This window comes from Drosophila kikkawai, chromosome 3L, assembly GCF_030179895.1.
Source record: "Drosophila kikkawai strain 14028-0561.14 chromosome 3L, DkikHiC1v2, whole genome shotgun sequence".
Taxonomy (NCBI): Eukaryota; Metazoa; Arthropoda; class Insecta; order Diptera; family Drosophilidae; genus Drosophila; species Drosophila kikkawai.
This window is the reverse complement of record NC_091730.1, coordinates 26,536,259-26,561,044: the sequence shown is the minus strand read 5'-3', so window position 1 is coordinate 26,561,044 and position 24,786 is coordinate 26,536,259. Positions and strand designations below refer to the sequence as shown.

General features: G+C 43.0%; 2 protein-coding genes across 8 annotated transcripts; both read right to left on the bottom strand.

Moving 5' to 3' along the window:
* Positions 1-6,188: 6,188 nt before the first annotated feature.
* On the bottom strand, positions 6,189-10,424 carry LOC108077826 (uncharacterized). 3 transcript variants are annotated; one of them, XM_041775476.2, is made up of 8 exons: positions 9,703-10,424; positions 9,533-9,640; positions 9,169-9,446; positions 8,988-9,115; positions 8,768-8,924; positions 8,372-8,708; positions 6,821-8,318; positions 6,189-6,750 (listed from the first exon to the last, which is right to left on the bottom strand). In XM_041775476.2, exons 1-8 carry the CDS (start codon positions 10,341-10,343, stop codon positions 6,490-6,492), a joined length of 3,408 nt encoding a protein of 1,135 aa, XP_041631410.2. In that variant the 5' UTR covers positions 10,344-10,424; the 3' UTR covers positions 6,189-6,489. The 3 variants fall into 3 exon arrangements, with proteins under 3 accessions (XP_041631410.2, XP_070141691.1, XP_070141690.1); XM_070285590.1 differs by having other exon boundaries at positions 9,169-9,450; positions 9,703-9,842; XM_070285589.1 differs by having other exon boundaries at positions 6,190-6,750; positions 9,169-9,479; positions 9,703-10,423.
* A 3,001-nt stretch (positions 10,425-13,425) lies between these two features.
* On the bottom strand, positions 13,426-18,278 carry LOC121502269 (uncharacterized). Of its 5 annotated transcripts, none has more exons than XM_070285424.1 (9): positions 17,223-18,278; positions 17,053-17,160; positions 16,711-17,000; positions 16,531-16,658; positions 16,311-16,467; positions 15,944-16,253; positions 15,274-15,890; positions 14,297-15,216; positions 13,427-14,235 (listed from the first exon to the last, which is right to left on the bottom strand). In XM_070285424.1, the coding sequence occupies exons 1-9, from the start codon at positions 18,122-18,124 to the stop codon at positions 13,654-13,656; spliced, it is 4,014 nt and encodes a 1,337-aa protein (XP_070141525.1). In that variant the 5' UTR covers positions 18,125-18,278; the 3' UTR covers positions 13,427-13,653. The 5 variants fall into 5 exon arrangements, with proteins under 5 accessions (XP_070141528.1, XP_070141525.1, XP_070141527.1 ...); XM_070285426.1 differs by having other exon boundaries at positions 14,297-15,890; positions 17,223-17,362; positions 18,127-18,261; XM_070285425.1 differs by having other exon boundaries at positions 14,096-14,235; positions 14,297-14,352; positions 14,411-15,890; positions 17,223-18,276.
* Between the last annotated feature and the right edge of the window lie 6,508 nt (positions 18,279-24,786).

Below are 24,786 nucleotides of genomic sequence, written 5' to 3'. Positions count from 1 at the left end.
TCATATGCGTATCTGAAACGTGGTTTGTACAAGACTTCCGTGACTCGTTAATTTCATGTGATGGTTAAATGTTTACCGTGGGTATCGTGCCAGTCATGGGGGGGGTTTAGCAATTTTTGTGTCTAAAAAATTAAAGACAATGTTCGTATGCAAGCATCCGGATAATAGTCAGATAGAATATATTTTCCTAGAGATTAGAAATAAATTTGCATCAAGTAAAATTATTATTGGATGCATTTACCGCCCACGATGTGATATTACTTATAATGAAATAATTAGTTTGCTAGGAGATATATCGCTAAATTATGCAGACATTATAATAGCTGGAGATCTGAATAGCAACATGCTGAGGGAACACATCTTAAAAACAAGAAAGGAAGCTAACTTCGGCACGCCGAAGTTTGTATACCCTTGCAGATTGGTTTTTATGTTTATATTATAGATACAAATGCTGAAAGCACTCACAAAACAGAGTTTCATTACATTTTACCTATACTTATTATGTTTACAGTTTGACAGTTACAGTTTTACATTCCCAGCTTTACATATTTTATACATTTACCGATCGCTTCTATGGCAGCTATGTATAAGATATAGTTGTCCGATTTTTATGAAATTTATACCAAAATTCTAGAATAATAAAAAAAGCTTATATCTCAGAGTAGATAAACATACGTTGAAAAACAACGAAGCTATAATTTTTTTCCTATTTATTTCTCGATCGTTCCTATGGCAGCTATATCATATAGTCGTCCGATTTTCATAAAATTTTTACAAAAATTCTGAAATAATATAAAATGGCCATATCTAAAAAATGTTGAAAAACAGCAAAGTTATAATTTTTTTTCTAAAAATATATCGAACATTTGTATGGCAGCTATATGATATAGTCGTCCGATCTGGCCCGTTCCGACATATATAGCAGTGAGAGCATATAGAAGACTATATGCAAAGTTTCAATTAGATAGCTTTAAAACTGAGGGACTAGTTTGCGTAGAAACAGACAGACGGACAGACGGACAGATGGACAGACGGACATGGCTAGATCGACTTGGCTGTTGATGCTGATCAAGAATATATATACTTTATAGGGTCGGAAACGTCTCCTTCACTGCGTTGCAAACTTCTGACTGAAATTATAATACCCTGCAAGGGTATAATGAATTTGAATCCATAGGCATGCACTTGGTAAACTCTGTGTTTCCAACACATTTCAGCAGAACTTGCAGCTCTTTGTAGATGTCTTCTTTGTCTCTGACGTTAAAAAAGTATATTTGTTTGACCAACTCATCGTGCCTTCGTTCTCAAAACATGACCATAATTTGATAAGTGCAACTGGAATAATATTTTTGTATCTCGTATAGACCAGCAGCAACTTGCACAGTTTCAAAACAACATCAGCTATTTATACGAAAACTTTGTTCCGGTTAAAACCAAAGTGATTAAACATTCCGTCAAATGTTGGTTAAATAATGACATTAAGCTAGCAATAAAATCCCGAAATGACGCTTACCAAAAGTGGAAAAGGTATAGGACGCCAGAACATTATGGACGATTTAAGTTACTGAGAAACACGGTGACCAAACTAATTGACTCTGCAAAGACAAACTTGTATAGAAGTAGATTACAAACATCAGCATCCACCTCACAAACTTGGAAAGAAGTAAAGTCATTAGGAATAGGTAGGAAACCAGCAGCGCCGAAACAGGATGTTGACATAGAGGAATTAAACACAAGTCTGTCGAAATGCAATGTACCTGAAATCTGCGAAAACAATATGTACCTGAGATCAGTACCTCGAAACCTCTATGATAGTAGATTTAGATTTGTTTGTGTCAATCAGTGTGAAGTGCTCGTCAATATTCTTAAAATGAAATCAGACGCAGTTGGACTTGACGACATTAATCCTAAATTTATAAAAGTATTGTTACCAAAAATCCTGAAATACATAACATATATATTCAACACGGCCTTTACAACTTTCACGTTTCCAGACCGTTGGAAAATCGCAAAAATTATCCCTGTTCCGAAGGCAAACAGATAATATAGTCCCATTTCTATTCTTCCGTATCTATCAAAGGCCTTTGAGAATATAATAGCATTTCAAATTAACTCGTTCATCCATGATAACGCTTTACTGAATAATAACCAATCAGGAGTTAGGAAACACACCAGCTGCACTTCGGCAATTTTAAAAATATCAAATGATATACGAGAATATGCTGACAACTCCAATGTGACGCTTCTTGTACTACTTGACTATAGTAAAGCCTTTGACACCGTTAATCATAATGTCCTATGTGCAAAATTAGTAACTCAGTTCAAATTCTCAAAAACTGCTGTCAAACTAATGACATCATATTTACAAAACCGTCGTCAATCTGTCGTAGTGTCAAATGTGTCGCCTTCTTTTGCGTTTACAAAACGCGGTGTGCCGCAAGGTTCTATACTTGGTCCGCTTTTGTTTACCCTTTATGTAAATGATCTTCCCTCCATGTTGTCAAGTTGTAATGTCCATATGTACGCAGATGACGTCGAAATGTATATGAGCCGTCCCCTAAATAGAATAATTGAGTGTGTAGACATATGTAATAATGAACTGGTCAAAATAAGCAACTGGGCAAAAGAAAACGGACTAGGACTGAATCCGTCAAAATCCAAGTGCATAATTATTTTTAAAAAGAAAATCAGTCTTAACATTGGTCCCTTAATTTTAAATGACATTCCTATTGAATGCGTAAAAAGAGCGACCAATTTGGGTTTTATTTTTAATACTACGCTGAACTGGAGTGATCACATTAACACCGCGGTTGGGAAAACGTGTGGATTGTTAAGGTCGCTTTATTTGGTTAGAAACTTTCAACCCCTAAATGTAAGAATGTTGCTTGCGAAATCTTGCCTGATCCCAACTTTATTCTATGGGATCGAATTATTTGCTAATTGTGACTCAATCAGCCAGCACAAACTTAAAATGGCCTTCAACAGCATTACAAGATTCGTATTTAATTTGCGACGATTTGATCACGTAACTAGACTATCAACAAAATATTTGAACTTCACTTGGCAGATTGGATAAAAATGAGAGTGTTAGTTTACTTACAAAAAATAATTTTTTCCAAATTACCAATTTATTTGTATTAAACACTTAGATTCTCCACTACGCGAAGGTCAAATATTATTATACAAGGAATGTACCGAAAAGAAACTGCACACTTTTTCTACTATAACTTTCATGTTTTTGATTCGATTTCAATTTTTCTTTTTGTTCTTTTTATAGCAAAACTTAAACTTTCAATTTTTATAAACAGAATTAAAAAAAAATTAACTTCTTATTTTTAAGCGAATTTTTCGCTTAACTCCTCTCATCAGGTTCTGCACACCCTCCTTGGTGACCTTGCCGGCTGCACGCATCCAGTTTTTTTTTCATTTCTTTGTTATTTTGGGAGAGACTACCATTTTTTATTAAATTTCGCTTAACGATGGCCCAATATCTCTCAATGGGACGCAGCTCTGGGCAATTTGGTGGGTTCTCCTCTTTTGAAATAAACTTGATGTTCTCCGCCTCAAGGAGCGCCAATGTTGACCGGGCATAGTGCGCTGACGCTAAGTCTGGCCAAAATATTGTCGACACGTTGCTTTCTATAAAACGGTATTAAACGTTTTTTAATGCACTCTTTTTGGTAAACCTCTGCGTTTATTGTGCCATTTGTGAAAAATGGGCTGGTTTTTAGGCCACATGTGCAAATTGCCTGCCATATCAGGACTTTCTCCCCAAATTTGTCCACTTCTATTTTGGTGACCGAGTCGCTAATTGTTTCACCTTTGGCTTTTGTGTAAAATTGGAGGCCTGGTAATGTTTTTGAGTCCAATTTTACATTTGTTTCGTCGTCCATTACGACGCATTCCACTGCATCAGTGAGCAAGCGATCATAAAGCTTGCGTACTCTCGTTTTGCCGACTTTTTGTTGGCGCAAACTTTTTTTTGGCACTTTTTGTTTTTTTATAAGTCTTTAGGCCATGCCGTTGTTTTATGCGCTGCACCATACTTACACTCGTTCGCGCTTTTTTGGCCAAATCTCGAACTGACGTCGTGGGATTTTTCTCAATTAAGGGGGTCTTCTCATTGGGCAACTTTTTTTTCGATTTTTTTTTTTGCATTTATTCATAGCTTGGGATGGTCTGTATATGTCCCCAAAAGGATTCTTAGAAATTTGAAATACTTTAGAAGATACAGCCTCATTTGTGAAGCAAAGTCTTCGCAAAATGAGCTTTTTTCAAACTTCAAACGCGTTTATCTCGAACCATGTTTTTCGAACTGGCGGCCATGATATCTCCAGTTCAACTCAACCGATTTTCATGAAACAAAGTGAAATCGACGCAGAATTGTCACCATTCTCGGGTGACGGAACAGATTTTTTTTTAATTTTTTTTTTCTATTTTTTTTGTACACTAAACTACAAAAAAAAAGCCCGAAATCGAAATTTTTTTTTGAATGGCCGCCATTTTGTTTAAAAAAATTTTTTTAAAAATCTGTTCCGTCACCCGAAAATGACATCTATTCTGATTATAACCCCGTTTTCTTTTTTAATTTCGGACGCTCTGGAGACCCTGAATCGTGGCCGCCAGGACGACACCTTTTTTTCGACCACCAAGTTTGAAGTCTCATTACTCTTTGAACAACCCTCGCATCGAGGCAAGAACAACTTTTTTAGTTACTTTGAACATTTTTGAATACAATAAATAAAAAAAGTTTTCAATTATTCTTTGCGTTTTCAAATAAGAATTTTTTTAAAAAGGGTCCAAAAAACGGGTTTTGAATAAGAAGACCCCCTTAAAGCTAGCACCTTCTTATCGACGCTGGCATCCCTTGGACCTTTTTTTCTGACAGTTTTTGGCAAATCTTTTAGAGAACATGTCTTCCCAAATTTGATAATAATATTCTTAACACTATTAACGCTTACTTTATAGCGCTTGGCTAAGTTTCGGTACGAAACACCGTTTTCTGTGCAGTAATTGTGCACAATTTTTTGACGGACGTGTTCTTCAATACGAGGCATTGCGAAATGTGCAAAACAAATAGTAAAAAGAGAACATGCAAACAACGCAGAATTAATAGAGCTTTCTAACGGTGCACCGCATGGCATGATCGAATGCTCCCACTGAGAGCTTTTCACAATTGAAAGTGTGCAGTTTCTTTTCGGTACATTCCTTACCAAGCTATCTAAGAAATATTAGCAGTGCCGCGCAGTTTAAGGTAAAACTTATTGCACACTTTCAAGAATAAAATCTGACATAAAATAAAACAAAGCGACCGTAGTTTTTAATTTTAGTATAAGAATAATTAAAAATTGTATATCATATAGATGTGAACTGATAAGGAACTTGTCCTGTGTGAATAGCGCATTAACTTATAAGTATTTTGTACTCGAAGCGTTAGGAAGAATATCTTCAAATAAATAATAAATAATAGTCCCTCAGTTTTAAAGCTATCTGAATGAAACTTGGCATATAGTCTTCTATATATTCTCACAGCTATATATGTCGGAACGGGCCGGATCAGACGACTATAACATATAGCTGCCATACAAATGTTTGATAAATTTTTAGAAAAAAATTATAACTTGGCTGTTTTTCAACATTTTTGCACCGTTTTTGAGATGTGGCCATGGTATATTATTTCAGATTTCCGGTGTGAATTTTATGAAAATATCTTATAGCTGCCATAGGAACGATCGGGAAATTAATACGAAAAAAAATATAACTTCGTTGTTTTTCAACGTATTTTTATCTACTCTAAGATATAGGCTTATTTTATTATTTCAGAATTTTGGTATAAGTTTTATGAAAATCAGACAACTATATAATATAGCTGCCATATAAACGATCGGTAGATGTTGAGAAAATGTAAAGCTGGGAATGCAAAACTGTAACTGTCAAACTGTAAACATAGTAAGTATAGGTAAAATGTAATGAAATAATATCTGCAAGGGTATACAAACTTCGGCGTGCCGAAGTAAGCTTCCTTTCTTGTTTGTATTCATACCCTTGCAGGGTACTATAATTGTAATCAGAAGTTTGCGACGGAGTGGGGAATTCCGATCCTATAAAGTATCAAGAATAACCGGCCAATCTAGAATATTTGCTAGAAAAGCAAACAAATTTAATAATTTTGTTTTGTTTAATTTTTGAGCTGTTTCATAAATGCATATTTAAATTCAATTGGTCGACATTCGTTTCGTCCACCACTGGAAAATATCTGCAGTGGGAACAGTCTTTCATTGTGTAGCAGGAGCAGTCTGGGAATTCCATTGGCACCGTGCAACAGGTGTAATCTGTAGGAGCCGCACAGGTGGAAACGCAAGGGTTCACACAACGACCCGCGCAGGGTGGCGTGCAGGGGGCTGCACAGAGGGCCGCACAGGTGGCAGTGCAAGGGGCCTTGCAAGGGGCCGTGCAAGGGGCCGTGCAAGGGGCCGTGCAAGGGGCCGTTCAGGGGGCCGTGCAAGGGGCCGTGCAGGGGGCCGTGCAGGGGGCCGTGCAGGAGGCCGTGCAGGGGGCCGTGCAGGAGGTCGTGCAGGGGGCCGTGCAGTGGGCCGTACAGGGGGCCGCGCAGGGTTCCGAGCACGGGGCCGCGCAGGGGTCCTCACAAACATTCCTACAACATCGGCAGTAACATCTCAGATAATGACTGCAGCAGATGGCGGGCAGAAGCATCAGGGTGAAGGGTAGAAGCCAGAACCAGATGGCGTTCTGGAGAATAAGGGAAATGTTATATATTTTATAATTAAAGATACATATACTTATCGCAATTCCCACTCACCATTGGATTGGCAATACTCCCACAAAGATCTTTGTAAATCAAATAGCGATTCAGAGCTAAACTATTATAGAAATAGGGATCAAAGCTCCCATAGGGATACGAAGCATGATAATCGTGGTGATGATGATTGTGGTGATGATCATTGATGTGATGATCATCGGTGTAATTATCACCATGGTGATGATGATGATGAAAGTGGTGATGATGATGGTGGTGATTATAGTTGTGGTGATGATCCTCGGTGTGATTATCATCGTGGTGATGATGGTTTGTGTGATTATGGTGGTGGTGGCCGTGATGGTGGTGCCCGTGATGGTGGTGTCCGTGATGGTGGTGGCCGTGATGGTGGTGGCCGTGATGGCCATGGTAATGGCGAGCCTGAGCTAAGCTCTTCATCGATTCCTTGGTTTCATTTTGCAGACCAAATCCAACGAAATCGCGGCGTTGAAACTGTTTAATCTTTTCCAGAAGTCGGCTCATGTACGTGTCAAAGCTTTTATTTCCGCCGGACAGTAGGTGATCCAGCTGCTTCAGTTTACCCAGCAGTCGCTGAATGATCGCGGCTAGCGGTTGCCCCAGTTTCTTGTGAGCGACTTGCAGCCTGATGGTTTGGTTTAACAGAAAAGGAGGCGATCCCACACTTCTGGTCAGGTTGGCCAGTCTACTGATCAGCTCCGGCAGAGGTCCTGGTTTGGGCTCCGGCACGAGCTCTCGGCACATATATTGGGTGAATTCTGAGCTGTTGTAGCTGAAGAGCTTACTCCGCAAGAGCTCCTGGTCCTCGGCCGCCTCCCGGATATCCCTTTTCGTATTGACATAGAACTCTTTGCGACCCAAGTCACCGCACAAGGCCTCATTACCGGCGCACCTCTGCAACGTATCTCCAGATCTTAGAACAGGTGGCTTATTATCCGGTAGATACAACGTATCTGCAGACTTTAGCACAGGAAAATTATCATCCGGTGGATTGTCATCCGGTAGATACAACCTATCTCTAGATCTTAGCTCAGGTTGATTATCATCGGGTAGATTATCATCCAGTGGATTGTCAACCGGTGGATTGTCATCCGGTGGATTATCATCCAGTGGATTGTCATCCAGTAGATACAACGTATCTCTAGATCTTAGCACAAGTTGATTATCATCCGGTGGATTGTCATCTGATGGATTGTTATCTGATGGATTGTCATCCAGTGGATTGTCATCCAGTGGATTGTCAGCCGGTGGTAGATACAACGTATCTCTAGATCTTAGCACAGGTTGATTATCATCCGGAGGATTGTTATCTAGTGGATGGTCATGCAGTTGACTGTGATCCGGTGGATCTACCGTATCTCTAGATCTTAACATAGGTTGATTATCATTCGCTGAATTAGCATTCGGTGTATTAGCATTCATTGTATTATGATTCGGTAGTTTATCATTCGCTGGATTATTATTCGGTCGATACAAAATCGGTCGATTATACATCGGAATCCTCCTTTCGGGCACCTGATGTCTACAAGAGTACATGAGGGATTATTTAAGCTTGGAGCTCCTCATAAAACTTACCCAGCACAGAAAATGTCATACGTCAAGAATCCGTGGACCAGAAAGAAGAGCACCAGGACAAGGGGTATCGAGAAAAGCATGAAGGCGGCAGTGAGGAATGCACAGAGTAGCCCATTCGACACATTTGGACTAAACAGTTTTACCACAAGAGCAATTAGCAGGAGGATGGGCAAAATCATAAGCACCAAGAGCATTCCTAACATGCTTCCATACCACGAAGGTCCCAGCTTTCGGCGCAGAGCAGCTACGGGAATACGACGAATCGCTATTGCAGGCCCTATCTTATTTACCCGGAGTTCTACTAACGATGCTTTGTACTTATCCTGCAGATATTTGTCTGAGGGTGGGCTTTTTGAGGCTAGAGGTAAATATGTCTATAGTTTTTTTTTGGCTAACCGTCTTTATGGGGATCCTTTTTAATTGTGTCCAGCAGGTTATTAGTGTGATTCCTGTACGCCGTTGCGATCTGTTGAGCAGCCATTAGGGGATAGATGACAAAGTTACCGGCCAGAATTTCGTTAATGGACTTGATCAAGTCTTCCGTTGAGGGAATCTTTAACAGTTGTTTGGTGTTAATCCTGTTACGTTCCTTTTACTTAGCCTTTAATGTACTTACTCTATCAAAGTGCAGACATCCCTCGTCTAGCATCCTGACCTCATTGTCTCTGTAGAAATCTCTGCACTCCTCTTGGTTGCAGTGCGAGATGAGGAATTCCTTAAGATTTTGTTTGACGGCACGCAACGCTGTTGAGGATCATTGTCATTGTTAATCCTTTAAAAAACCAAAGGATTCTCACCATCCCGAAACCTAATAGCCAACCCCTGAGCTACGGGCAGCTCATCCTGGAACTCCTCTAAAATTAACTTAGCTGTGTGCATATTTTTAAGAACCTCGCTTAGATCCTTAATGGCTTCAGCATGGTCCCCCGCTTGTGTGGCATCAGACTGAGCTTCGATCCGCTCCAAAAAATGCTTATAATTAGGGTCATGCAGAAGTCGCATGCGCCTGTAGGGGTGATGGTAGAGGGATCGCTGCGAACAAGGCCCATATTTCTCCAGGCCCTTCGTTAACTGCCTGGCTGACATTATGGCCAAAAAGAGAAATAAACTAAACCTCGTTTAGCCAGATCAGCGGTAGTTACGAATCCCTAACAGACTTACAACATAAGGAGTGCCGCAACGGCCAGGAGGATGCCACAGCTATAGCACGTTCTCTTGCTGCCTGTCCTGCAATTTCTGCATCGCCCCCAAAACCAGCCATAAAGGGACCTATGAGGTAAAGCTGCTCGTTGAAATCCTTAACACGAATAAGAATTAAAAGCAAAACTCACCCCACGATTGGCATTGCTAAAATAAGAAACAACAGCAGGAAGATCAGTACCTTCAGTCCATCCTGCATAGCGAGGAAGTCCCTCCAGTCATCAATCTCCGCATTGACTCCGATATCCAGGCCATTGTAGGAAATGTAGCTCTGGGGCAGTCGGCCATGTTTGCAAACCAAAAAGCTCGTTGCAGATTGCGGCACATAGAAAACTGGACTTCGACCGAGAATAGGGTCGAACAGATTGATTGGATAATGGTAGTCGTCATAATAGTGATGGTCATTATGATGGTGGCCGTGATGGTGGTGACCGACATGATAGTGATGATGGTGGTAGTCGTCATGATGGTGATAGCCGTGATGGTGAAGGTCGTCACGATAGTAGTGGCCGCGATGGTGATGGTCGTCATGATGGTAGTGGCCATGATGGTGGTGGTAATCGCCGTCGTGCCCATGGTGGTCGTCATGATAGTCATGATCGTGGCCATGATAGTGGCCATGATAGTGGTCGTGATCGTGGCCATGATCGTGGTCATGATAGTGGTCATGATAGTGGTCATGATAGTGGTTATGATTCTGGTCGTCATGATGTTGGTTGTGCACTTCCTTATGCTCGGTCTTAATAGGATCGACATAATGGATAGGCATCATTTTTATTAATACTTATTTTCAATTTAAAATTTTATATTATCGAATTTGACTTAAAAGCCAGTGATTATTTTGTTGTGAATTAAAAAAGAAACTAAGATTATAAAGTCTAGAGATTTTTGAAAGATCTTACATAAATTAATTTATTATACCCTTGCAGGGTATTATAATTTTAGTCAGAAGTTTGCAACGCAGTGAAGTAGACGTTTCCGATATATAAATAAAGTATATATATTCTTGATCAGCATCAACAGCCGAGTCGATCTAGCCATGTCCGTCTGTCCGTCCGTCGGTCCGTTTCTACGCAAACTAGTCCCTCAGTTTTAAAGCTATCTGAATAAAACTTTGCATATATTCTTCTATATACTCTTACTGCTATATATGTCGGAACGGGCAGGATCGGACTATATCATATAGCTGCCATACAAATGTTCGATAAATTTTAAGAAAAAAAATTATAACTTGGCTGTTTTTTAACATTTTTGCACCATTTTTTAGATATGGCCATTTTTTATTATTTCAGAATTTCAATGAAAATTTCCTGAAAATCGGACGACTATATCTTATAGCTGCCATAGAAACGATCGGGAAATTAATAGAAAAAATTATAACTTCGTTGTTTTTTAACGTATTTTCATCTACTTTGAGAGCTTTTTGTATTATTTCAAAATTTTGGTATAAATTTTATGCAAATCGGACAACTATATCATATAGCTGCCATAGAAGCGATCGGTAAATATAGAGAAAATATAAAGCTAGGAATGTGAAACTGTAATTGTCAAACTGTAAACATAATAAGTATAGGTAAAATGTTATGAAACTTTTTTTTGTGTGTGTTTTCAGCATTTTATTTATGCTATGTATAAATATACAACTTTTATATATTTTCGTTTATTTTTTTTTTTTTAATTTTTAACCAGAATGGCTCGATTCTTAATGATCCAATTGCAATCTGCAAGGGTATACAAACATCGGCATGCCGAAGTTAGCTTCCTTTCTTGTTATTTTTTTTGTTTTTTGTCAACTTGTATCAACGATTATTACGAAATTACATTTTTTTAATAATATTAAAAACAAGAAAGGAAGCTAACTTCGGCACGCCGAAGTTTGTGTACCCTTGCAGATATTATTTCATAACATTTTACCTATACTTATTATGTTTAGAGTTTGACAGTTACAGTTTTACATTCCCAGTTTTACATTTTCTCTACATCTACCGATCGGTTTATATGGCAGCTATATGATATAGTTGTCCGATTTTCATAAAATTTATACCAAAATTCGAAACTAATAAAATAAGCTTATATCTCAGAGTAGATAAAAATCGGTTGAAACAAGAAAGGAAGCTAAATTCGGCACGCCGAAGTTTGTATACCCTTGCAGATATTATTTCATTAAATTTTACCTATACTTATTATGTTGAGAGTTTGACAGTTACAGCTTTACATTCCCAGTTTTACATTTTCTCTACTTCTGCCGATCGGTTTATATGGCAGCTATATGATATAGTTGTCCGATTTTCATGAAATTTATACCAAAATTTTGAACTAATAAAATTAGCTTACATCTCATAGAAGATAAAAATAGGTTGAAAAACAACGAAGTTATAATTATTTTCTATTAATTTCTCGACTGTTCCTATGGCAGCTATATCATATATTCGTCCGATTTTCATAAAATTTTTACCAAAATTCTGGAATAATATAGAATGGCAATATCTAAAAAATGGTGCAAAAATGTTGAAAAACAGCAAAGTTATAATTTTTTTTCTAAAAATTTATCGAACATTTGTATGGCAGCTATATGATATAGTCGTCCGATCCGGCCCGTTCCGACATATATAGCAGTGAGAGTATATAGTAGACTATATGCAAAGTTTCATTCAGATAGCTTTAAAACTGAGGGACTAGTTTGCGTAGAAACGGACAGACGGACGGACGGACAGACGGACGGACAGACGGACAGACGGACAGACGGACATGGTTAGATCGACTCGGCTGTTGATGCTGATCAATAATATATATACTTTATAGGGTCGGAAAGGTCTCCTTCACTGCGTTGCAAACTTCTGACTGAAATTATAATACCCTGCAAGGGTATAAAAAAACGAAGTTATAATTTTTTTTTCTATTAATTTCCCTATCGTTCCTATGGCAGCTATAAGATATAGTCGTCCGATTTTCATGAACTTTTTACCGAAATTCTGAAATAATATAAAATGGCCATATCTGAAAAATAGTGCCAAAATGTTGATAAACAGCAAAGTTAAAATTTTTTTTCTAAAAATTTATCGATCATTTGTATGGGAGCTATATGATATAGTCGTCCTATCCGGCCCGTTCAGACATATATAGCAGTGAGAGTATATAGAAGACTATATGCTAAGTTTCATTCAGATAGCTTTAAAACTGAGGGACTAGTTTGCGTAGAAACGGACAGACGGACGGACAGACGGACAGACGGACAGACGGACGGACAGACGGACGGACAGACGGACAGACGGACATGGCTAGATCGACTCGGCTGTTGATGCTGATCAAGAATATATATACTTTATAGGGTCGGAAACGTCTCCTTCACTGCGTTGCAAACTTCTGACTGAAATTATAATACCCTGCAAGGGTATAAATATTTAAATAAAGCAATAAGAATAGCCAGCAAGTGAAACAAAGCGTGTCGCCTCTCGAATAAGAGATTTTGAAAATTTCTTTTGTAAACATAGGCAAAATTCCTCCTTAATAATTTCTGTAAATGAGAAAATTCGAAGACTTATGTAAAACCACTTAAAGTTTATTGACATAAATGTTTGCAAACGAAAGAGACAACGATCAACGGATCTCACTGATTTACTGGCAACTGGTATGGGTGTTCGGTTTATGGTTTTCTTGAGGATCTTAGGCGATACATTGCAAGGGGCAATGTATTGACTTTTTTACTTTTCTTTTCATACCCTTGCAGAGTACAATAATTGTAATCAGAAATTTGCGACGGAGTGGGGACTTCCGATCTTATAAAGTATCAACAACAAGCGGTCAATCTAGAAGATTTGCTAGAAAAACAAATAAATTTAACAATATTGTTTTGTTTAATTTTTCAACTGTTTCATAAATGCATATTGAAATTCAATTGATCGACATTCGTGGGAGCAGTCCATCGTGCGGCAGGAGCAGTCTGGAAATTCCATTGGCAGCGTGCAGCTGATGTAGTCGGTAGGGGCCAAACAGGAGGTCATGCAGGGGGCTGCATAGGAGGTCATGCAATGGCCGTAAGGCCGCACAATGGCGGGGGGCCGCACAGGGGAAAACACAAGGGTTCACATCGGAGGCCGCTCAGAAAGCCGCGCAGGGGGCCGGGCATAATGCAGATTAAAATTCAAGTGATCGACATTCGTTTCGTCCACCACTGGCAAATATCTGCAATGGGTGCAGTCTGACATTGTGCAGCAGGAGCAGTCTGGGAACTCCATTGGCAACGTGTAGCAGGTGTAGTCTGTAGCGGCCGCACTGGAGGTCATACATGGGTTCGCACGGGGGGAAACACAAGGGTTCACACAACGGACCGCGCAGGGGGCCGCGAAGGGAGCTGCGCAGAACGCCCCGCATGGAGCAGCACAAGGGGAAACACAAGGGTTCACACAACGGACTGCGCAGGGGGTCGCGCAGGGAGCCGCGCAAGGGATCGCGCAGGAATCTACACAAGGGGTCGGGCAGGGATCCGCGCACGGGGCCGCGCAGGGATCCGCGCACTGGGCCGCGCACGGGGCCGCGCACGGGGCCGCGCAGGGATCCGCGCAAACATTCATACAACACCGGCAGTAACATCTCAGATAATGACTGCAGCAGAGGGCGGGCAGAAGCATCAGGGTGAAGGGTAGAAGCCAGAACCACAAGGCGTTCTGGAGATTAAAGGAAATGCAATTTATAATTAAAGCTACATATATCGCAATCCCCACTCACCATTGGATTGGCAATACTCCCACAAAGATCTTTGTATCTCAAATAGCGATTCGGAGCTAAATTGTTATAGAAATAGGGATCAAAGCTGCCATTGGGATTCGGATCAAAGCTTACATAGGGATACGAATGTAAGGGGAACGGAGCTAACTTCTCACTTTGATCGGTGCGATTATCATCATGATGATGATGGTGGTAATGTTGATGGTGGTGCTCATAATCGTGGTGAAGTTCTTCGGTTTGATTATCGCCGTGGTTATAATGGTAGTAGTGGTGATCATCATGGTGCCCGTGATGGTGGTGCCCGTGATGGTGGTCCCCGTGATGGTGGTGCCCGTGATGGTGGTGCCCGTGATGGCCATGGAAATGGCGAGCCTGTGCTAAGCTCTTCATCGACTTCTTGGTTCTATTATCCAGAACAAAATCAACAAAATCCCGGCGTTGGAACTGGTTAATCTTTTCCAGAAGTCGGCTCATGTACGTGTCAAAGCTTTCATTTCCGCCGGACAGTAGGTGATCCAGCTGCTTCAGTTTACCCAGCAGTCGGTGAATGATCGCCGCTAGCGGTTGCCCCAGTTTCTTGTGAGTGACTTGCAGCCTGATGGTCTGGTTTAACAGAAAAGGAGGCGATCCCACACTTCTGGTCAGGTTGGCCAGTCTACTGATCAGCTCCGGCAGAGGACCTGGTTTGGGCTCCGGCACGAGCTCTCGGCACATATATTGGGTGAATTCTGAACTGTTGTAGCTGAAGAGCTTACTCCGCAAGAGCTCCTGGTCCTCGGCCGCCGCCCGGATATCCCTTTTCGTATTGACATAGAACTCTTTGAGACCCAAGTCACCGCACAAGGCCTCATTACCGGCACACCTCTGCAACGTATCTCCAGATCTCAGAACAGTTGGATTATCATCCGGTGGATTATTATCTAGTGGATTGTTATACGGTGGACTATTATTCAGTGAATTGTCATCCAGTGGATTACCATCCGGTTGATTAAACGTATCTCCAGATTTTAACACAAGTGGATTATGATACGGTAGATACAACGTATCTCCAAATCTTAGCACAGGTTGATTATCATCCGGTGGAATATCATCCAGTGGATTGTCATCTAGTGGATTATCATCTGGTGGATTGTCATCCAGTGGATTGTTATCCGGTGGACTATCATTCAGTGAATTGTCATCCAGTGGATTGTCATCCGGTGGACTATCATCGAGTGGATTGCCATCCGGTGGATTATTATCCGGTGTATTGTTATACGGTGGACTATCATCCAGTTGATTGTCATTTGATGGACTATCATCCAGTGGATTGTCAATTGGTGGACTATCATTCAGTGAATTGTCATCCAGTGGATTATCATCCAGTGGACTTAACGTAGCTCCAGATCTTAAGACAGGTGGATTATCATCCGATGGATTCTCGCCCGGGGGATACAAAGAATCTTCAGATCTTAATACAGGTAACCCACCATCCAGTGGATTGTCATCTGGTGGACTATCATTCGGTGGTTCATAATTCCGTGGATTATCATCCGTTCGATTATCATCCGGTCGATCATCAAATTGAATCCTTTTTTCGGGCACCTGGTGATATCTACAAAAGTACACGAGGGTATATTTTAGCTTGGAGCTGGTACATAAACTTACTCAGAACAGAAAATGTTATACGTCAAGAATCCGTGGACCAAATAAAAGAGCACCAGGACAAGGGGTATCGAGAAAAGCATGAAGGCGGCAGTGAGGAATGCACAGAGTAACCCACTGCCCACATTCGGACTAAACAGTTTCACCACAAGAGCAATTAGCAGGAGGATGGGCAAAATCATAAGCACCAAGAGCATTCCCAACGTGCTTCCATACCACGAAAGTCCCAGCTTCCGGCGCAGAGCAGCTGCGGGAATACGACTAATCGCCTTTGCCGGCCTTGTCTTTTTTACTCTGTGTTCGACCAACGATGCTTTGTAGGCTTTGTAATGTTAAAGGGGGATATATTTATAGTTTTTTTTCTGCTAACCGTCTTTATGGAGGTTCTTAAAAACTGCGACTAGCTGGTTTTCAGTGCGATTCCTGTATGCCGTTGCGATCTGTTGAGCAGCCATTAGGGGATAGTTGACGAAGTTACTGGCCTGAATTTCGTTAATGGACTTGATCAAGTCTTCTGTTGAGGGAATCTTTAACAGTTGTTTCGTGTTAATCCTTTTACTTTTCTTTAAAGTAGCCTTTAATGTACTTACTCTATCAAAGTGCAGACATCCCTCGTCTAGCATCCTGATCTCATTGTCTCTGTAGAAATCTCCGCACTGCTGTTGGTTGCAGTGCGAGATGAGGAATTCCTTAAGATTTTGTTTGACGACACGCAACGCTTTGAGGAACATAGTCATAATTAATCCTTTAAAAAACAAAAAGCTCCTCACCATCCCGAAACCTAATAGCCAACCCCTTAGCTATGGGCAGCTCATCCCGGAACTCCTCTAAAATCAACCTTCCTGCGTGCAAATTCTTAAGCACCTCGATTAGATCCTTGATGGCCTCAGCATGGTCCCCCGCATCGGACGGAACTTCGATCCGCTCCAAAAAAGGTTTATAGTTGGGGTCATACAGATGTCGGGGGGAACGGTGAAGGGATCGCTGTGTACAGCGCCCATTTTTCTCCAGGCCCTTGGTTAATTGACTGGCTGCCACCATGGCCAAAAAGAGAAATAAACTAAACCTCGTTTAGCCAGATTTGAGGTAGTTACGATCCGTCACAGACTTACAACATAAGGAGTGCCGCAACGGCCAGTAGGATGCCACAGCAGTAACATTTTCTCTTGCTGCCTGTCCTGCAATTTCTGCATCGCCCACAAAACCAGCAATAAAGGGATCTAAAAAAAGAAGCTGCTTCTCAAAATCCTTAACACGAAAGAAAACTCAAAGCAAAACTCACCCCATGATTGGCATTGCTAAAAAAAGAAACAGCAGCAGGGGGATCAGTAGCTTTAACCCATCCTGCATGGCCAGATAGTCCCTCCAGTCATCAATCTCCGCATTGATTCCAATGTCCTGGCCATTGTAGGAAATATAGCTCTGGGGCAGTCGGTAATATTTGGAAACCAAGAAATTCGTTGCAGATTGCGGCATATAGAATACTGGACTATAGCCGAGGATAGGGCCGACAGGACGGGCAGGGTGGACAGGACGGATGGGGTCAACAGGAGGGATAGGTTCGACAGGAGGGATTGGGTCGACAGTACGGTTAGTGTCGACAGGACGGATAGGGTCGAAATAAAGTATAGGGTCGAAAGGATAGATAGGATCAAAAGGAAAGATAGGGTCGAAAGGATTGATAGGATAATGGTGGTGATAATAGGGGTTGCGATGAAAGTGGTGGTCGTAATGACGGTAGGGGTTGTAATGATGATGGTGGTGATCGACATGATGGTGGTGGCCGTGATGGTGATGGTTGTCATGATGGTAGTGGCCGTGATGGTGATGGTCGTAATGATGGTAGGGGCCATGATTGTAATGGGCGTCATGATGGTGGTAGCGGTGATGCTGGTGGCCGTGATAGTCATCATGATGGTAGTGGCCGTGATGGTGGTGGTCATCATGGTGATGGTGATGGTCGTCATGATGATGGTCATGATCGTGGTCATGATAGTGCTCATGATCGTGCTCATGATCGTGGTCATGATCGTGGTCATGATAGTGGTCATGATGAAGATCGTCATGATGGTGGTTGTGCTCATGCTTATGCTCGGTCTTGATAGTGTCGACATGATGGTAATGATGGAGGGGCCCCTGGCCCATGCCTGGTATCATGCCAGCCACCGTGTCGAGAACGCCCATGCCTGGTATCTATAAATGCTTTTATTTAATTGAAAATTTTATATTATTGAATTTGATTTAAAAGCCAGGGACTATTTTGGTGTAAAAAAAGAAACCAAGATTTTATCTCTAGAGATTTTGAAAGAAAGATCTTAAAGTTTTATTCCACTGCTACATATTTCAACAACGTAATTCTACTGCTACATTTAAATTCGGCTACATTCCTTTTTTATTTGACGTCTGACGTTTTAAATATATAATATAAATTATAAATTAAATTATAATCGGGTTTCCTGTCGATCTACTTAAATGGATTTTGAGCTATTTGAGTGACAGAACTCTAAAGGTTCTGTTTAAAAATGCTCTATCCAAATTCCTCAGAGTCACTTCTGGCGTCCCACAGGGTAGCCACCTCGGCCCGCTGCTATTTACATTGTTTATCAATGACCTCCCGCTGGTTCTAACGAATTCTAGAGTACTTATGTACGCTGATGACGTTAAGCTATGCTTGCAGTATAAGGACAGCTCTTGCCAGTCAGACCTGCAATCGGATCTTAATAACTTTCAAGCATGGTGTCGTGCTAATTTATTACATCTCAACAGCTCTAAATGCAAGCTGATGACATTTTCATGTGTCACTCCCCAGTTTGCCACTTATATGCTAAATGATTGTGCTCTTGAAAGAATATCTCTTGTTGATGATTTAGGCGTTCGCTTAGACCCTAAACTTTCGTTCTCTGAACATATTTCGTGCACAGTTAATAAGGCCAGAGGCATGCTAGGTTTTATTAAGAGGTGGTCGAAGGAATTCGATTCCCCTTATATAACGAAGACCCTTTTTACTTCATTAGTTCGCCCTATATTGGAGTATGGTTCATGCGTCTGGAGTCCTCAATTCGGAATCCATATTAACCGTATTGAATCTGTACAAAAGAACTTTTTACTTTTCGCCCTCCGTGGCCTACCTTGGGATGCTGATGAGAGGCTACCGTCCTATACAAGTAGACTCCTATTAATTAACTTACCCTCCCTAGCTAACCGTAGAACAATGCTTGGTGTCGTACTCCTTCATAACCTTATAAATGGTGTGGTTGAGAGCCCCTTTCTTTTAGGGCAGCTTAACTTCCACGTTCCCCGACTAACATCTAGAACCCTTATCCCTTTAGTAGTAAATCACTGTAGGCGGGAGTTTGAAGTACATGAACCCTTTAGGGTTTTATGTACGGATTACAACCGCCTCTCTGATATTATAATTCGTAGCGATAACCCTTCTATATTAAAAACCTTAATACTTGTAGAGTTAGCTCGTAGTGTAGCACCGTAGTCTAATTTTGCATGCGTTTCTTTTTATTTTACCTATTTATTTATTCTTGCATGACTTGTAGTAGTTATCTCGTAGAGTAGCACTAATTTTTTTTAATTTTTTTTTTTTTATTTTTTATATTTTGTTTATTTATTAAATTATGGTTATGGTTATATATTTTTATTATTAGATCATTATTTTGCATGCGTATTTATTTATTTATATATTTATAGTTTATTATATTATCTCCTAATGTTTCCTCGTACATTTCGTCTGTCCTTCTAACGCGTCTATCTAGTTCGCGATTCGTGCCGTACGTCACACGGCTGCGCCCCTCGGTCGGTTGGGCGGGAGGTGGAAGCGGGACCCCGCGCGAAAAAAAAAAAAAAAAAAAAAAAGAAATCAAAGCCGACTAAGACCTCAAGTCTGCAATTGCCCCTCGAGGGGCCACACATAGGCCAATATGGCCCATAGCTATCCGGGGAAACTCATGGATGGACCTAGAGACTATTTGTGCGGGTTTCGAGATCCTTGAATAGCAAGGTGTTTTTCGCAAAGGCAAGGAGTTCGTCTGGCCTCCTCCTGGAGGCATCTTCTAGCGATGCCAGAACTGGAGAGCCTAGGTATCTCATTCTTGCCCTCGTTAGGGCCGGACATTTGCAAATGAGATGCTCCAAGGTTTCGATTGCCTCGGATTCATCACATTTCCGGCATTTGGCGTTGTCGGTATTACCCAGCTTGACTGCATTTGCAGCAGACAGGCAGTAACCTGTAAGAATACACACTAATAATGCAGCACGAAGTGAGTGAGTTTCTCGTTGTGCTCTTTGCACATGATTTTTGATATTCTGCAGGTTGCGGAATTACTCCTCCACCTGCTTTTTGCGCTTGCGTCAGCTCGTCTCTCTAGCTCGCTTTGGAGCGTTCTTAGGGAGATAGGGACGTTTTCTGTTCTTTCACTCGCCAGTCCAAAGCCTTCCTTTGCATGTTCGTCCGCGGTTTCGTTGCCGTCTATGCCTTGGTGGCTGGGAACCCAGTAGATCCTCACTGACTTAGTCGTGCTCAGGCTATCTAATGACTCCCTGCTTGCCAGTACAGCCTCATGTGGACGGTTTATGCTCTGCGCAAGCTCTGTTGCTTTCCTGATGGCGAATACTTCCGCCTGGAATATACTGCAGTAGCTTGGTAGCTTATACGACAGCCTCAGTATATGCCCGCTCCAACTCCTCCTTCCATCTTGGAGCCATCGGTGTATATATTGAGGTATTGACCATGGTCCTGGCCTGACTTCCAGCCATTTGGTACCATGAATACTGTTGTGTTTACATCCGGGCACGTTCTGGGTATCATGTAGTCAGATGTACTGCTCATGTCATGTAGCGACCAGTTTCCTGATGCAACCAGACGTTGTGCCGCCTTTCCTGCTGTCAGTTGCGCTTGGATATCTAGGGGATATATACCGATTATGGTTTCGAGTGCTTTGGTGGGGGTTGACCTCAGCGCCCCTGATATGCAGAGCAGTGCCGCTGGGTTTTCTCCATAAGCTTATTATACGTTTTCTTCTTAATGGCTTGCCACCACACTAAGACTCCATACAGCAGAGTCGGACGCACCACCGATATGTAGACCCAATGCATTAGAGCGGGTGAGATGCCCCATGTGCTGCTAAGCATCTTCTTGGATGCATATTGTGCTATGGTGGCCTTTTTTATACTCTCTAATACATTTGCTCTCCACGTCAGCTTGCTGTCAAGTACAATGCCGAGGTATTTGACTTGTGTTTTCGGGGTCAGCCTGGTATTGTTAATTTTTGGGGGGATCCATTGCGGCACCTTGTATCTCTTGGTGAAGAGAATAATGTCCGTGTTATCCGCATTGATATTGAGTCCTACCTTCTCCGCCCACTCACATATCTCCCTGAGCGTTGTTTCGATGATCGAGCTGAGGGTCGATGGACAGACTCCCGCTATAATTATGCTTATGGCATCCGCATAAGCTTTTATCTTTGGTGCTTTTTAGGTCATCTACCACCAGATTCCATAGGAGGGGCGACAGAACCCCACCTTGCGGCGTGCCTCTGTGCGCTCCTCTCACCATGGAAGCGGTGCCCCAATCTGATTGTACCGGCCGGCAACTTAAAAGATTTTTTATCCACAAGTTGATAGCGGGGGACGAGTTGGTCGTTTCTAGGCGATCCATTATTGCGTCCGTGTTAACGTTGTTGAATGCCCCGGATATGTCCACGAACACTCCAAGTGCATATTCCTTATTGTTTAGGGCTCTCTCAATGGTGGCTACCAACGAATGTAGTGCCGTCTCCACTGATTTCCCCTTCGTGTAGGCGTGCTGGTTGGTCGACCGTTGTCTCCCTACATCGTTCCTGATGTATAGGTCCAGCAGCTTTTCCAGCGTTTTAAGAAGGAATGAGGTGAGGCTTATCGGTCTGTAATCCTTGGGGCTCATGTGGCTGCACTTTTCTGCTTTGGGTAGGAAGACAATCCGAGAGGTCCTCCATTGGATAGAGATATAGCCCGTGCTTAAACAAGCTGTATATATTGCGTAGAGCCATGGGGTGACCACTTCCTTGGTCGCCTGCAGCATGGCTGGGAATATTCCATCTAGTCCTGGTGCCTTTATCCTCGCAAAAGAGTCTATAGCCCAGTGGATTCTACTAGAGGGTATTAGATCTTTTGGGAGACGCTCTACTCCAGTTGCTAGGTCCAGGTGCTTATTTGCTTCGGGTACCTCAGTGTATCCTGGGAAATGCGCGTGCATTAGTGCTGTTAGGGCCTCTTCGCTGCCCTCAGTCCTCTGTCCGTCGTCGCGTTTGAGCTGACTCTGTATGGTTGGCTGCTTCGATAGCAGCTTCCGGAGTCTAGCCGTTTCCGGGGCAGTCTCTATATTGGAGCAGAAGTTTCTCTATGAGTTTCTCTGCGCCTTGCGTATTTCCTTCTTGTAGTCCCTAAGTAGAACTTTGTATTCCTCATTGATGATGTCATCTTTCGCCTGCTTGGCGATTTTGTAAAATTCTTTGAGTTTGTTGCGTCGGAGTGAAAGGCCCTTATTCCACCAGGGTGGCCTGGTCCTCTTTCTCGTGTCCGATATAGGGCATGATACGTGGTACGAATCCAGCAGTTCTTTGGAGAGGGTCTCTAGAGAATTTTCTATGCCTTCTGCGGATTCTACTATGCCCGGAGAGATCGCGAGCCGTGTCGCGATAGTCTCCTTGAACTTTCCCCAGTTAGTATTCCGGGGGTTGCTAAAGACTGATTGTTTTGGAGAGTGTTCGAATGCGTATTGGAACCGTATGTACTTATGATCTGAGAAGGATTGTCTCTTAAGGACTCTCCATTCTGATACCAAAGTACCTTGTCCCCTTACAAGAGTAAGATCTAGCACGTTTGAGGATGTGGGACCTACATAGGTGTGTTCCTCCCCCACGTTTGCTATACTCAGGTTGGTTGAGAGTATAAAGTCTAAGAGGGACTCACCTCAGTCGTTTATGTCGGGGCTCCCCCATACGCAGTGGTGCGCGTTGGCGTCAGCACCCACAAGCAGTTGGCTGGCTTCTACCAAGCTCATGAGTTCTTCAGGTGGGGCTGTCCTGTCGTGTGCCATGTAGCAGGAAGCTACCAAAAGGCGCTTTTTCCCGCTCTCTAGCATCACCACGGTCAGGTCATCAAAGCTATAGTGAGACATAAGGTTAGCGTGTAGACCCTTCCGTACAAGTACGGCGGTTCTATTCCTGTTTACCGTTGGTGGATGGAGCAAATTGTAATTTGCGGACTTCAGTCCGGCGATGGCATTGCCTGAGGCGACCCATGGCTCCTGGACCAAAGCTATGTCGGCGGATCCTTGCTCCATGGCTATGAGAAGTTCCGCCGACGCGACCTTGCTGTTATGGAGGTTGAGCTGCAGCACCCTGAGTGTCATGGATACTGGCCTCACCTCCATACGACGGTTTGACTACTACGGTCAGGTCACCGTCCTCTCCTTCGTCGGACTCATCCAGCCTCATTTCCCGGTCGGCATCCACGATGGTTTCCAGACCTAGGTCCTTCTCCACCACATCTGCCTTCAGGGTGTGAGCAACCTTATCCCCAGGGTGGCGCTTTTTGAGGCGCAGGTATACGCTACCCATGCCCCACGCCATCTTCCCGTATCTGGGATAAAGGATGTCCTCTGCCTCCTTGTTTATCTGGAGGACTGCACTTTGACCCTCCCCCCCCCCCCTTGGGTGATGGGGCCGCAACGTGCAGAACCTTCCAGTCCGCGGTTGGGATATCCGGGTTCTGACGCTGCAGCAGTTTCAGCGCCCGGTCCGCTTGGATTGCGATGGGGAAGAGTACCTTCGCTTTTGGAGTGGATGGGATTAGCTCCCGGTCCACCACCTCTAGCTTGCTCCCTCCCACAGCGCCTCCAACTGGCAGACCGCTTGCGTCAGCCACTTTCTCGTCGGGTCATCCATGCACTTTAGGATTTTGACTCCATTTAGCCACCCAGCGCCATCGAAGGTGGTTATGGGAGCTTCGGGATCATCCTCCATCCGTGCGTACAATGACTCCACTGCGCCTCGGTCATTTTGCCGGCTTCATCGCTTCTGTCAATGAGGGCCACGATCAAAAGTCGTTTAGGTGACCAAACGACTGACTTTTGCGGTTTTTTTGGGCTTTTTCGTTATTTGAGGAGGGCCTGCCTCCTTAGGCCCGCGTTGCCGCTTGCTCCCCGGTGCGTCCATAGAAGCGCTTTCGGTTGAGCGTTGCCTTTTGTTGGCAAGCGTCTCCTCCAACTTGTTGGCGAATCCGCGAGTCGAACTCATATGGAGAGTTTGGCGAAGTGAAGCCTTCCCTCAGCGATTTTCTCCTCAGCCCAGGTAAGCTTTGCCTTCTCCTCTGGGGATAGGGCGGCTTTTTCCTGGAGCCGATCCTGGATGCGGAGGGCAGCCTTGTACAGCGCCTTGGCCTTCATTCCCTCGCTTGACCGCTTTGGCCCGTCCCTGCGCTGGTGCCTGGTGAGTGGAGAAGCTGCACGCTCTCAAGGTACGAGTCTGTATCGACTATGGCACGTGAGCGGCTCAACTTCCCCTGCGTAGTTTTTTCGGCAGTAGCGTTGCAACAGACATGACCTGCTCCCGTCACATCAGAGGTGTAACCGCTGTCGACACGCAGAGAGGATTGCTCCCCCCCGTGCCCGCCGGTGGTAGCGGTCACGCCTTCCACCGACGTTTGGGCTGACATCCCAGCCCTGGTTTCATCATTTAAATCCTCCAGAATGGTTTCTTTTTCAGGGGTACCACCCACTTGCGTTTAATGCCTTCCGCCAGGCACCTCCACCCATGGCTAACGGCTCACTTCCTTAAGCTTTTTATGGCAGAAGGAGT

Bases quoted from the DNA above. Each gene is read 5' to 3' on its own strand.
- LOC108077826 (XM_070285589.1), bottom strand. From the start codon at position 10,343: ATGATGCCTATCCATTATGTCGATCCTATTAAGACCGAGCATAAGGAA. The intron at 8,925-8,987 runs GTAAGTACATTA...CAACTGTTAAAG, and splicing joins GATGTCTGCACTTTGATAGA to ATTCCCTCAACGGAAGACTT. The intron at 6,751-6,820 runs GTGAGTGGGAAT...CTTATTCTCCAG, and splicing joins GGAGTATTGCCAATCCAATG to AACGCCATCTGGTTCTGGCT.
- LOC121502269 (XM_070285423.1), bottom strand. From the start codon at position 18,124: ATGGGCGTTCTCGACACGGTGGCTGGCATGATACCAGGCATGGGCCAG. The intron at 16,659-16,710 runs GTGAGGAGCTTT...TGTTCCTCAAAG, and splicing joins GGCTATTAGGTTTCGGGATG to CGTTGCGTGTCGTCAAACAA. The intron at 16,468-16,530 runs GTAAGTACATTA...CAACTGTTAAAG, and splicing joins GATGTCTGCACTTTGATAGA to ATTCCCTCAACAGAAGACTT.